This window comes from Tamandua tetradactyla, chromosome 19 (assembly GCF_023851605.1).
Source record: "Tamandua tetradactyla isolate mTamTet1 chromosome 19, mTamTet1.pri, whole genome shotgun sequence".
NCBI classification, from domain to species: Eukaryota; Metazoa; Chordata; class Mammalia; order Pilosa; family Myrmecophagidae; genus Tamandua; species Tamandua tetradactyla.
The window spans coordinates 6,671,263-6,685,315 of NC_135345.1; the positions used below are offsets into that span (position 1 = coordinate 6,671,263).

Below are 14,053 nucleotides of genomic sequence, written 5' to 3' on the forward strand. Positions count from 1 at the left end.
CGTAGAGCTTCTGAGATTTTCGCTTGCTTACGACTCACCTGATACTGTATTATATAATATCAAAATGCAGATTCTGCATCAGTAGCCCTGCACGAGCTGGAGAGCCTGCCTTCATCAGAAGCTGCCAGGAAATAATGCCTCTAGAGCCTTAACCACGCTTCTGAGCAGGGAGGAGAGATGGAGTGTCCGATTCACTGAGTCTGTGCCCCGAGCAGGAGCCCGTGGGAGGTGCGGACACCTCTGTCACAGGTGAGGAGCCGGCTGTGGGAAGGTGGGGGGAGGGTGGGGTTTTCACCAAGGACCACTGGAGTTCAGGCCAGCTCTCCTTCCATATCCACCGTAACATACTGGTAGCTTCTCGTGGGAAGAGTTTCTGCATTAGCAAAGGTGACGGGCAGCACGCTGGAGTCGGTACACAGCTGCCCACCTGTATTATCCTTTCCTGGCTCCAGAACTTGGGGGCCCAGTGCGAAATGTAAAGCAAGGCCTCTTAGTTAAAAAACAACAACAACAGGGAAAAAGGCAGTTACAGGTATTAAATATAAAGCTTTTCCTTTTAAAATTATTTTATTACTTATGAAATGTAATGGGTGAGCAATAATATAAACATACAAATTGCAAAAGAGTAACATTTGTGATGTCATGATTTTATATGGCACAATAAATATCATTACTTTATTGATGCAGTGGCTTGATTATAAGATTTTTCTGGCTCGCTTTTCTGCAGATTCATTTATCAGGTTATCAAAATGTTTGCGTTTGTCCACTTTATTTTCAAACAATATAATTGGAAGCAATATCAGTTGTTCTTGGCAAATGCAAGATCACAGATAATTTTTGATCGTTGTTCATTTTGAGGAGGAAATTTCTGCTGATGCAACCATTACTGGAGCTGTTAAGAATATCTGGTAGGTTGTGGTGACATTGGGATAAATTTCTCATAAATCATTTTTATGTAACTTTTAGTGCAGCTGGAGCTGATGATTCTTGTAGAGCTATTATTCTAAATAGATTTAACTCTTCATAGAATCAGTGTCATGTAAGCCTGAATTTAACTTTGCATGTAAATTGATACAATGTATTTTAATGTTTTGTCTGGCATTCCCTGTGACTCGTGGAGGTCATATAAAGAAGCCATAAGTGGCTTCATGCTGTGTCTCTAATTCAAAATGGATGTTTGTGCATTTGATTGCTGTATCTTCAAATTAAAGAAGTGATTTTAAAGTTGTCTCCTCCATTAATAATTGGCTCATTGATGCTTCATATGAAGATAGTTTTCTCTTCCATCTACTTATAGACCTTTAATTCTAATTTCTAAGCCTGTGACTACATGCTTTATCATCTGGCAGTAGTTTTCAAAACCAAAGATTCTAAGCTCTTGGAAGAATCATAATAACTCCCCAATACGCTTTATTGCAGTGTACAAATGTACATTTCTATTTAATAATAATTTACTGACAGTGTTTTCTGTCCGAGCTCTATCAGTTCCTGTCTTGGTGCCCAGGCCTGAGAGATAGTATCTTTGCAGAAGCTGCAACACGCTCTCTGGGGTGGAAGGGCCAGTGGGATAGCCACCACCAGACGGGGTCCAGGCCCCAGCCCCAGCCACCCCTTTGGGGCCCCGTGTTGCCCCAGACTGCCCCAGGCATCTCCTCTGCTCATCCACACCGCACTGTCCCATCAGACTTGGCTTACAAAACACAAGTTCAAAGAACAAAGTATCAAGAACTTCAAGATAACAGCAGCAGCATTTCCTGAAATCCCAGGGCCTTCTGCGGCCATATGCCCAGTGACAGCCTACACTCATATCCATTTTACAGCTGAGGAGACTGAGCATCCTGGAGGTCGAGTGACTTCCTGAAGGTCACACAGCTAGGAAGGACCAGTGTCTGGACACCCAGGCAGTCTGGGTGCAGAGCTGGTGCTCCTAACGGCTTAGTTATTCAGTTTATCCCTCATCCCATGGCTTAGGTATCATCATCACCTCTGATTCTCAGCTTCATTAGTGCCTTACCTAGGTCTGTCCCTGCAAGGAGGCAGAGCTACATGATGAGCCTGGGGTCCTTGCTTCCCAGGGTAGGGGAAGGAAAGGGTTCAGGCTTGCAGCTCCAGCCTCATGAAAGTAGGGAGTCAAACCTAGGGGGGCCAGAGTGAGGAGAGCCTGAGAGAGAGATTTCTTAACTGCAGTCAGGACCTATATAGAAATCTTGAAAACAATTTCATAGAGTGTGCCCTGCAGTTCTAAAACATGAAATGGAAAAGAAGACAAAGTGTCAGAGTACACCCCTGCAGCAAGGGTAAATACTGTTTTGCAAAGTTTTGGTTTTAGTTATATTTCTGTGTTCTGGGTCTTAGGAAGCATATTTCTCCCTGGGTCTCCTGGTACAAGAAGTCTGACCCACATATTATGTCACAGCTATGCTCGGGGCCACACCCGTGCCACGCTGCAGGAGTACAGAAGCACACTCACAGTCACCGCCACCGTTCCTCAAGGTTCCCCCAGCCCAGGAAGCTTCCCCACCTGGCACATGGCTCAACCCTCTTTGCCCAAGGACAGCCAACACCCCAAGTACTTTGGTTTCTCTGGGGCCCCTTAATTGTGCTGAGGGGAGAACATGCTACTGAGCCCCTAGCCCTGAATTATAGTGGGGGACATCGGGGGGCGTAGTAGGGAGTTGGATTTTGGAGGGTGCCTGGTTACTTCCTGGCCTCTCAGCTCCAGTGCTGCTCTTGGGATGGCAGCATCTTGGCCTGGAGCCCCAGGAGCGACTGTCAATGACCGCCTGAATGGCCACCACCATCTCTCCTCCTCTACAAATGGGCCTGAGTGCACCTACCTCTCAAGGCCAAATGATGTGCTCGATGCCCTGAATACAGAGAAGACCATCAAAAAAAGCTAGTGGGATCGTTAAACATTTGTGGTGTCAGGGCTTGGCTATTCCAGCTCCCTTGTGGCAAATGGGGCAAACGGAGGCCAAGGGATGGGCTCCAGCTCCCGCAGGCTTTTGGGAGCAGAACTGTGGCCAGAATCAACCTCATCTACCATCACAGGTGACTTCACCTGCCCCCGGAGGAAGCCCACTCTGCCCTCCTGGTCCCCTGGGTCCTGCTTCCTCATTTCCGACCTGCCATTTCCTTCCCTGCTTAACTCTTGGGGTGTGGTTGGAAAAGCACAGGCCTCAGACCCAAGCCTGGGTAGCTCAGAAGCACCCACCAATTGGCTGTGTGACCTCAGAGAAGTTCCTTGCCGCATCTGGGCATCCATTGTCCCCTTGAGGAAATGTAGGGACTAAGGGAAATGAGCAATGCAGTTGGCGAGACATTTCAGGTTACATTTGAATTTCAGATAAACAAGATTATTTTAGGATAAGTATGTCTCAAATATTGCATGAGACATGCTTATACTAAAAGTTAAATGTGATCTGAAATTCCAATTTAGCTGGCATCCTGTATTTTTATTTGTTATATCTGGTCTAATTTGGATCAGATTATTTATTCAGTAAGGTTTGCCAGGGGCCCAGCCTCTGTCCCAGGAAGCTCCTAGTCCAGAGGAGAAGATGAGAGAAGGAACGATGAGTGTAGGCCATGGGGAAGGTGGAAGGACTGAGGGGGCAGGAGCGGGGAACTGCAGGGAGGGAGGGGTGAGCTGCTCTGGAAAAAGGAAGCTGCCTTCCTCCCTGCAAACAGGGTGACGGCCCCTGTGCCCCACGGTGAGAGCGGAGAGCTGAGGCTTCCCAGGAGCATCAGCTGTGCAGGAGATGAGCCCGGCCCCCTGCTGCGGGCACCTCAGACAGGTGACGGGGCGTCTCGCTTCCCACCTAAAACGGGCTCGAGGGTGCTGTGAGCACGAAGTGAAGTGATGCGTGTGGAGGACCGGGCTTGGGATGGGCCTGCAGCAAAGCTGGTGCCATATCCCTGCTGAAAGCTCTGCAGAAGCAGGGGCGTGGCGAGGACACGGGACACGCAGAAGCAGGGGCTCGGCAAGGACACGGGATGTGCAGAAGCAGGGGTTCGGTGAGGACATGGGACACGCAGAAGCAAGGGCTCAGCGAGGACACGGGACACGTAGAAACACAGGCTCAGCAAGGACACAGGGCATGCAGAAGTAGGGGCTTGGCGAGGATGGGACATGGAGAAGCATGGGCTCAGCGAGGACAGAGGACATGCAGAAACGGGCTCGGCAAGGACACGGGACACGCAGAAGCAGGGGCATGGCGAGGACACGGGGCACGCAGAAGCAGGGGCTCGGCAAGGACACGGGACACGCAGAAGCAGGGGTGTGGCGAGGACATGGGACATGCTCTGGAAACGTCCGCTCAGCAGAGGGCAACGCTGGAGCTGGGCTGCGAGGACGGCATCCACCCAATGGAGTGTGCCCATCAGCTGCGGCCACCGTGCCTCCCCGGGATGAGGCGGGCTGGTTTCCTCCCGGACAATCAAGGTGGTGCTGCCTCCCAGCACTCCTCCTCTCCCCTTCTTTCTCTCTAAGCCAACCCCAGTTTTGCTCAGAGCAGCTGTTTCCAGAGAAAACTGCATTTCCCAGCCTGTCACACCATCTTGGCCCCTGAGATGTAAATGGAAGTTGCTGGGTGGGGCGTCTTGGAAGAAGCCCTTCCGGAGGCAGACAATCATGGTAGCCAAAAGCTGGGGCGCCCTGAGGGTCCGTCCATGGATGGGCAGAGAAGTGAAATGTGGTTTGTCCTTACAATGGAGTAGCGTTTGGCCATAAAAAGGAGTGAAATACTGGCACATGCTACAACATGCGTGATCCTCGAAAGCATCATGCTATGTAAGGGAAGCTAGGCAGAAAAGACCACATATTATATCACCCCATTCATATGAAATGTCAAGAACATGGAAATCTGCAGAGCCATGGAAATCTGCAGAGCCAAAAAGATTTGTGTTTGCTTAGGGTGAGGGGTATGGAGCGCTAAGGGGTGATGGCTAAAGGGTACATGCTTTCTTTTTGTGGTGATGAAAATTTTCTACAACCAATTGTAGTGATACTTTACCAATTCTATGAATATTCCAGAAACCATTGAATTGTATGCTTTAAATAAGCAAATTGTATGGTACAAGAATTATATCTTAATAAAGCTATTAAGAAAGCAAACAAATAAAAGGAGGCAGGTTGGCTGGCACCCGCCTTCTGTCCTGCCTGCTTGTCCTCCTCCTGCCCGGGGCGCAGAAGCAGTGTTGGAGGTTGAGTAGCCATCTTGGGGCAATGAGGGTAAGGAACGAGGCCCCATGCTAGGGAAAGCTGAGTGGAAAGACAAAAGGCGCCTGTGCCCTCCTGGCAGCCCCTGGATGCCCCCCGCTGGACTTCCTGTTCCGTGGTCACTGGGTTGCGTTTCTGCTGCTGGCAGCTGGTCCTAGCCCTTGCCTGATATTCATGCCCCCGCGTGGTGGGCTGCAGCCCCCAGGACAACCTCACCTCTGTTTACAGGCTCTAATCACTGCACCCGTTCAGTCCCAGATGCTGTTGGGACCCACCCACATCTTTTGTCCTTCCACACTGAGGGGACACGCTGGCCAGCCTCCTCACCTGAGAGCTTCTAGGGCCTTCTGTGTCCACGTTGCCACCTGTACATCACCCCTGTCCTGGAAACTCTCCTCAAGCAGTGCTTGAAGAGAGCTGTGGGATCCCAGCTCCTTCCCCATGGGACTCTGGAGTGGTGTCCTTTGTGAGCTCCCAGTGTGCCCAGGGGGAAATTGCAGTTACACACCCTTTGACGGCTGCTTCCCCATCTGGGATGGCCCCTCAAATAAACCACTTGCATGCAAATCCTGCTCTAAGGGTCTGCTTCTGCCAGCCCCAATCTCAGGCAAGTTGATTTTTGTACTTGACCCTTTCCTGATGATCCATCAGCGATAATTCCCTTGTAACAGTATAGAGGGAGCCAACGCTTGCAAAGGCTATGCAACATGCCCTGAGCCACGGAGACCACCACAGCACTAGGGGTGGTTCCAACTCAGGACTGCAAACAGCAAGGCCCCATCCTTGACTGGTTACCGGCGGCCGCTTAGATGTGTGAACTCTTGTATGCTTTACGGGATAATGTGCTGAGTTGAAAGGATGTATGTCCCCTGGAAAAGCCATGTTTTATTCCTAATTCCATTTTGTAAAGGCAGCCATTTCTTCTAATCCCTATTCAGCACTGTGTTTGAAACTGTGGTTAGATCATCTCCCTGGAAATGTGATGTAACTGAGAGTGGTTGGGCTGGATTGGGTGATGACATGTCTCCACCCATTTGGGTGGGTCTTGATAAGTTTCTGAAGTCCTATAGAAGAGGAAACATTTTGCAGAATGAAGAGATTCAGAGAGAGCAGAGCAGAATGACATAGCCACGAGAAGCAGAGTCCACCAGCCAGTGACCTTTGGAGGCAAAGAAGGAAAATGTCTCCTGGGGAGCTTCATGAAACAGGAAGCCAGTAGAGAAAGCTAGCAGATGATACCATGTTTGCCATGTGCCCTTCCAGATGAGAGAGATACTCTGACTGTGTTGGCCATGTGCCCTTCCACTTGAGAGAGAAACCCTGAACTTCATCGGCCTTCTTGAACCAAGGTATCTTTCCCTGGATGGATGCCTCTGATTGGACATTTCTATAGACTTGTTGTAATTGGGACATTTTCTTGGCCTTGGAACTGTAAATTAGCAACTTATTAAATTCCCCCTTTTAAAAGCCATTCCATTTCTGGTATATTGCATTCCAGCAGCTAGCAAACTAGAACAGATGACAACTGGGTACAGACAGAGGCATGCTCCCCAGATCTTCCCAAACTTACAGTGCCCAACTTTTAAGCCCCAGTAGGAACAGGTAACCGAGTGACACACTCTGCCCGAGTCACAGGCACAAAAGGCAGGCTTAGTCAGCTGCTCAAACACACACACACACACGCGCGGTTTATTTTCTCCTCAGTCAGTTGCGCCGTCCTGAAGGTCCCATGTGCAAGGCCCCAGGGCCTTAGATCCTTCCTGCACCAAGAGAGCTGCCTCTGCCAGGGCTGACCGTGGAGCCGCCGGAGATGTCCTGGGGGTCCCCCCTGGTGCCGCGGTGGGCCACCACGCTATGCTGCAGAGGTGGAGAGGGAAGAGCAAAAACTGGTTTGCTTGGTTTTCTGCAGCTGATGGAGCACAGGGTGGTTTTGGATGCAGGTGCAAAGCTCACCTGCTCTGCCTTCTCAGACCCTCTAAGGGCCCTGCCCAGCATCAGGCCTGGGGCTCGCTCTCTGCCCTGTGAGTGGGGCTGGAAGGATGGATAGGACACACACGGTGACCTCTGACCTCAGGCCTCTCAGGGCCTGTTCCCTACCTGGGCCCAACAGCAAGGTCCCAGCTGGGGTCCCCGCTGGACACAATGGTGCTGCATGGCTTTATAACTTTGGAGCCGATGATTAATATAAGAATTCCAAAAGCCAAGTTTCTTTCGCATTTCACTGCCCGGGCCAACACCCGACAATTTCCCCAAGGCTTCCCCAAGGGCACTCAGGTGGGCACACCTGGACGCGCGTCCACCCCCACCCCCAGCGTCCTTCATCTGCTCCCACAGCTGCTGACCTCATCACTGCAGCAAACTGATCAGATTCACCAGTTGGAAAGACAGACCTGGGGTCTGGGGCTCACTGGTAGTAAAGAACCGGCCTCCCACCTGCCTCCCACCTGCCTCCTGTCCACCCACCCCATTCTCCATCTTTCCCAGCAGCTCGGGCATGGGCTCTTTCCCCTCATCACATTTGGAAATCAGCCCGAGGCCAATGTTCTCCCTCAAGCTTAGCGGGGGTGGGGTGGGTGGAGGAGGGGCAGCTTCTGAAGCCGCGCACCACTCCCACCCCCAGCCTCTCCCTGCAGGGCCCCCGGAGCAGGGACGGCTGTGCTCTGGGGGTCACTGCATCACAGTGTGCCAGGGAACCCTGGGCTGTCCCCACCTCAGCGGCCACCCACAGGGACCCACTGGTGTGCTGGGGTCCACTGCATCCCCCTGTGTAGGGTTAAAGTGAGGCCAGCGGAGCTCCGGGTATCTGCAGGACAGAGTCCTGAGCATCTGCGTGCAGCAAAGCCCATGAGACTGGACGTGCACAGTGCTGGCCCGTTCCTGCCTGGGGGAAAAGCAAACTGTGCACGGGCGGGTCTGGTCCCCTCTGGTCTGTAGGGTGCCTTTGGCTGGCCAGCAACGCACCTGTGTGGCCATAGCTGGCCCGAAAGGATGGAAATCTGCCACACTGGTTGGTAAATCAGTGTTTTACCAGGACTCTCCTTCCCCCACCTCCCCAGTCCAGCAACTAAGGGGTTAAAGCCCGGGTCAGTGGGGGTGGGGTAGGTGGGAGAGTGGGGGCAGGGCAAGGACCTTGCTGGGAGGTCATGGCCAGCCCGGGGCACAGAAGTCCCCGCATTGTAGTTATTTTTTAGAATCATCCTGTTCATAGATATATAGGAAAACATCTCTGGATGGAAGGAGACACGAGAGGCATTAAGAGGGAAAACTTCCAGGGAGAAGCAGGGAGGAGCCTGAGGGGGTGGTGCCTGGGAAGGCCTAGGGGCATGTTCTGCTTTCATGACCCTCTGGGTGATCACCTTTGAGTATGTCCCAACCAACCGTGCTCATGGCTTTTTCTTTCAAGAAAAGGGCATTTCAGGGTCCTTGTGGAGGCCACAGCCAGGTGCCCTCCTCACCGCCCTCCGAGCCTATCCTCGCTCCATCGGGGGTTGTCCTCTGAGGCCCACTTGCGATGCCCCCTCCTCCATGCAGCCCTCCTACAAAACCCTCTCCCCAGAGACCCGAGGGCCTTTTTCCCGCGTGCCCAGCCCAGCGGCCCCCCTACCCGGGCCCACCTGACCTCCATGCCCACCCGGTGCCCGGGTCGGGGCCCGCGAGCACTGGCGTCGGGGAAACCGCCTCACTCTCCATCTCCATCCGCCTCGCGGCCCGGGCGGGGCCTGGCCGAGCTGGCCGTGCCGCCACGTTTGCGGATGAAGAAATGAGGGGCGTGTGCACGAATGAATGAGTGAACGACAGCCGGCAATCTCCCCAGGCCCTGGTCTGTTGGCGCGGTGGGGGGTGGGGGCGGGGAGGGGAGGCATTTGCCCCGACAGCACCGGCTCACCGGTGTCCATCGCGTGGAGGCCGACGTGGGACAGCAGCAGCACCATGTTGAGGTTCTCGAACTCCCTCTCCAGGATGATGCCATAGGTCTTGAGGCCCGCCAGCTCCACCTCCAGCCTCTGCTGCTGATTCTGGGAGGAACACCGAAAGGTTCAGGGGCGGCTGGCTTGTCCTCAGGCGGGAACAACGTGACATCCAGATGGGATGAATGAATGAATGAATGAATGAATGAGTACATAAGTAAACATGAAATTAAACATTGTTCACGGGTTCAGCCTTGGCTGTAAGGTGCCAAGCAGCGTGTGGACCCATGGGGGGGGCGTGGAGTGAAACAAGCAAGAGACAAAGGCTCATGACACAAAGCCGCGAAGAGACAAAGCCACACAGTGCGTCTTATAAGGACACACGTTCAAGGATCCACCATGAAGGCTCACGGCAGGTGTGGCAAGGGGAGTGGCAATGGGCTTATAAAGCATTACTTTAAGTGGAACTTGGGGGACTTGGTCCCTGCCCCTGGCACCGCTGGGTGGGGTGTCAGAACTGGGTGATGGGTGCCCGGGTGGGTGACGTGGACACCTCCTGCCCAAGCTCCTGGCCTCACAAACCCGAGACGTCACCTGGAATTCCACGAGCTGCCTCTGCAGGGCGTCCTGCTCCGCCTGGGCTCTTTCAAGAGTCCTCTGCAGTTCTCGGAACTCGAATTCCTTGACTGCAGGGAAAGACAGGAGAAGGCCATTATTTTCCACCCAAAAGGACCTCCCTTTCCCTTGGAAGCATATCAGGGACCAGGTTTACGCAGGGCAACTTGAAAATTATTTTAACAGTGTTTGTCTCTTTGCCTGATGATGGAAGAAGGGTCTCTCCACCGGGAAACTGTAGCAGCTTCAGGAAGGAGGAAAGAAGTTCAGGACTTACTCAGATGTGCTTTTTTTTTTTTTAAACTTTTTTATTGTATAATATAAGATAGATACAAAGCAAAGAAATAAAAAGCAATAGTTTTCAAAGCACTCTTCAACAAGTAGTTCCAGGATAGATTCCAGAGTTTGTCATGGGCTACCATACGATCCTCTCATATTTTTCCTTCTAGCTGCTCCAGAATATAGGAGGTTAGAAGGCTTAAGTATTTTTTTTATCATCACAATCAACTTTTTTCCTCTTTTTTTTTGTGAAAAATAACATTTATATGAAAAAGCAATACATTTCAAAGCACAGCACCACAATGAGTTGTAGAACATATTTCAGAGTTTGACATGGGTTACAATTTCACAATTTTAGGTCTTTACTTCTAGCTGCTCTAAAATACTAGAGACTGAAAGAGATATCAATTTAATTACTGATTTAATCATTTAAATCCCAATTTAAAGCCCAATTAATGTTTGGGCTACGGCTATTCTAACTTTTTTTCATACTGGAAGGGTCTGTCACTAATATGGGGTAGGGAGATGGAACTATCTGATGTTCTGGAGAGGCTGGGTCCTCTAGGTTTCAGGACTTATCTGGACCAGGGACCCATCTTGAGATTGTAGGTTTCTGGAAAGTTACTCTAGTGCATGGAATCCTTGTGGAATCTTCTATCACCCTAGGTGTTCTCGAGGATTGGCTGGAATGGTACTGGTTGGGGTTTGGCAGGTGTGGTAGTTAGATTCAGTTGTCAACTTGGCCAGGTGAATGTACCTAGTTTTGTTGCTGTGGACTTGAGCCAATGGTACGTGAGCCTCATCTGTTGCTAATTACATCTGCAGTCAGCTAGGAGGCGTGCCTGCTGCAATGAATGAAGTTTGACTTAATTGGCTGGTGCTTAAATGAGAGACTCAACATAACCCAGCCCAAGCAGCTCAGCATACCTCATCTCAGCACTCACAGCTCAGTCCAGGCCTTTGGAGATGCAGAAAGAAATCACCCCGGGGAAAGCTGCTGGAACCCAGAGTCCTGGAGAGAAGGCCAGCAGAGATCACCCTGTGCCTTCCCACGTAAGAAAGAACCTCAGTGGAAAGTTAGCTGCCTTTCCTCTGAAGAACTAGTGAAATAAATCTCCTTTTATTAAAAGCCAATCCGTCTCTGGTGTGCTGCATTCCGGCAGCTAACAAACTAGAACAGCAGGTTATGATATGTAGCAAGGTCTAACTGAAGCCTGCATAAGAGCAACCTCCAGAGTAGCCTCTCGACTTTATTTGAACTCTCCGTTACTGATACTTCAGATGTGCTTTTATGTAATTGAGGTAGTTGGGAAGGAGAAAAAGCGTCTTAGAATCAGATAGCCTGGGTTTAAAATCTCAGCTCAGCCACTCACCTGTGCAACCCTGGGTAAGTTATGTAGCCTCTCTGTGCCTTACTTTTCTCATCTTTAAAAGGAGGTCATTCTAGGTGAACTGTGATACATTTATGTGATGGAAAATGGTGCAGCTACAAAAAGGAAAGATGTCAGCAGGTGTGAAATGAACTGAATAAACCTTAGGGATACTGTTTGTTCAAAATAAGCCAGAAACAAAGGAACAGATATACTAAGTTCTCTTTCAGAAAATACTTAGAAGAAAACTGGAGCCTAGAGTGTGAGCCCTTAGAGCAGCCACACTGGGTCTGAAGCTGTCAGTGTATCTCTAGGTTCTGAGAGCTGAGCTATGTGTGTATCAGCTGGTACTTCCCTGGAAGTCTGAGTAACTCTGTGACACCTAAGACCCAGAAAGGGAGCTGCAGCCTGAAAGTAGCACAGCTACATGTGCTAACAGTTAAAGTAACCCAAAAAGAGATCAGGCCCCAATCAGAGATAAAAGTGAAGTCAGTTCTGGCTGGGACTAGGGTAAATCTGAATGCAGGGTAAAAGATGATAGTGTAGGTACTCGAGAGCTTCTCCTACTGTATGAGGCCAAAGGCAGTGAGGTTTATTGTGTCTAGAACCTACATTTTCTGTAGCAATCTGCTCTAGTTTGCTAGCTGCCAGAATGCAACATACCAGAAATGGAATGGCCTTTAAAATGGGGAATTTAATAAGGTGCTAGTTTATAGTTCTAAGGCCAAGAAAATGTCCCAATTAAAACAAGTTTATAGAAATGTCCAATCTAAGGTATCCAGGGAAGGATACCTTGGTTCAAGAAGGCCGATGACATTCAGGGTTTCTCTCTCAAGTGGAAGGGCACATGGCAAGCACGATGTCATCTGTTAACTTCCTCTCCAGCTCCCCGGGAGTATCTCCAAAACTCACTGGCTGGTGGACTCTCTACTTCATGGTGCTGTGGTGTTCTCCGTTCTCTCTGAATCTCCAGTTTTCTCTGAAATGTTTCCTCTTTTATAGGATTCCCCTAAACTAATCAAGACCCACCTGAATCGGTGGAGACAAGTCTCCACCTAATCCAATTTAAGAACCACTCTTGATCTCTGAGTCACATCTCCAGAGAGATGACCTAATTACAGTTTCAAGCATACAATACTGAATAGGGATTAGAAGAAACAGCTGCCTTTACAAAAATGGCTTTTTGTAAAATTAAAACATGGCTTTTCTAGGGTACATACATCCTTTCAAACCAGCACACGATCTAAATCCACCCCTCTGGATAGCTCATTTAAACAACCCAAACTCCTGGAGTCCACAACTGGAGCGAGGTCTTGTACTTCTGTATAGCTTAATGCAATACCTGAAGACGCTGAAGACTACAGTGGGCTGATAATTAAAAAGTATTGGTAAAGTCCCCTGGGAGTCCAAAGAATAAGAAATGGAACTATTAAGCTTTCTCATCTGGGAACCCCCTGGTACCTCTCAACTACTGGGGACTCCCAAGCAAATGGGCCAAGCCCTGGATTTTGAGGATGGCCCTTATGAAACTTATTTCTGTAGTGGAGAAGTTAAGACTACCTAAAACAAGGCCTAAGATTTGTTTCCAGGAAACCTCTTTGTTGCTCAGATGTGGCCTCTCTCCCTAACCCCAACTCTAACCCCAACTCTGCAAGGAAAATTATTGCCCTCCCCCGTACATGGGACATGACATTCAGGGGTGAAAATCTCCCTGACAATATGGGCCATGAACCCCCGGGGATGGGTCTGGCCCTGGGACTGTGCAATTGACAATGCCTCCCTGACCAAAAGGGGGGAAAGACGTGTGATGAAATAAGGCCTCAGTGGCCAAGAGAGATCAAATGGAGTAGCGAGGCTGTTCGGGAGGCTGCTCTTACACCAGCCCCAGTTAGATGGTGCTGATGGCCATGGTTTGCTAAACCCCAACCAACATCACTCCTGTTGGCTCTTAAGAACAACTAGGGCTCGAGCTGAGACTCTATAAAAGTTTCATGCACTAGGTTTGCCTTCCTAGAACCCGTAATTCCTGAAGAAACTCAGAGGGACCAGCCACTCTGAGATTATCAATTAATTACATCCCCCCGTCCTTTAGTGTAGACACCCCTTCTCAACATGAAGAAGTCAGAAAGGGCATTGCCCAAAGATCCCTATACATTGGGAGAAGGATCAAAGGAGAACAAGGAGGTATAATAGAGAAAATAGGATTTAACAAATTAGTATGACAACTGAATCAATATATTGATATTCCGTCTGCCCTCTGGTGTTCTGTAGCAGCCAGAAGGAAAGATCTAGAGAGGATGGAATGGTGGCCCACGACAAACTCTGGGATCTGTTCTGTTACTACTTGTTGAAGTGTACTGCGAAAATTATTGCTGTTTCTTTCTTTTCTTTGTATATATGCTATATTTTACAATAAAAATGTTTTTTTCTAAAAAGGAGGTCATTCTATTACCTGTCTTATGGTGCTTTTTAAAGAAGTGAAAGACATAATTCATTTAAAATGCTTAGAACTGAGCCTGGCTCACTGAAGCTTTTGCTTTACTCCTTCTTCTGATTATTTGTTCTGTTATTATCCTCTAACTGTAGCCTGTTTTCTTTTTGTTTCCACTTAACATTATAACCTATGATGTAACTTATTCCATCAAAGATCCTAAGTACCTTGA

The 14,053-nt window shown here is 49.6% G+C and overlaps 1 protein-coding gene across 1 annotated transcript in view; it reads right to left on the reverse strand.

Annotated features, from left to right (window-relative positions):
- Window positions 1-6,944: 6,944 nt before the first annotated feature.
- LOC143663328 (uncharacterized) overlaps window positions 6,945-14,053 on the reverse strand; it is a 60,434-nt gene continuing 53,325 nt past the window's right edge. Inside the window, exons 11-13 of the mRNA XM_077137075.1 lie at window positions 9,721-9,812; window positions 9,105-9,234; window positions 6,945-7,075 (exon numbers count right to left, since the gene is read on the reverse strand). Of these exons, the coding sequence (XP_076993190.1) occupies window positions 7,071-7,075; window positions 9,105-9,234; window positions 9,721-9,812 (227 nt within the window). The 3' untranslated portion in view covers window positions 6,945-7,070. The remainder of the gene's footprint in view (window positions 7,076-9,104; window positions 9,235-9,720; window positions 9,813-14,053) is intronic.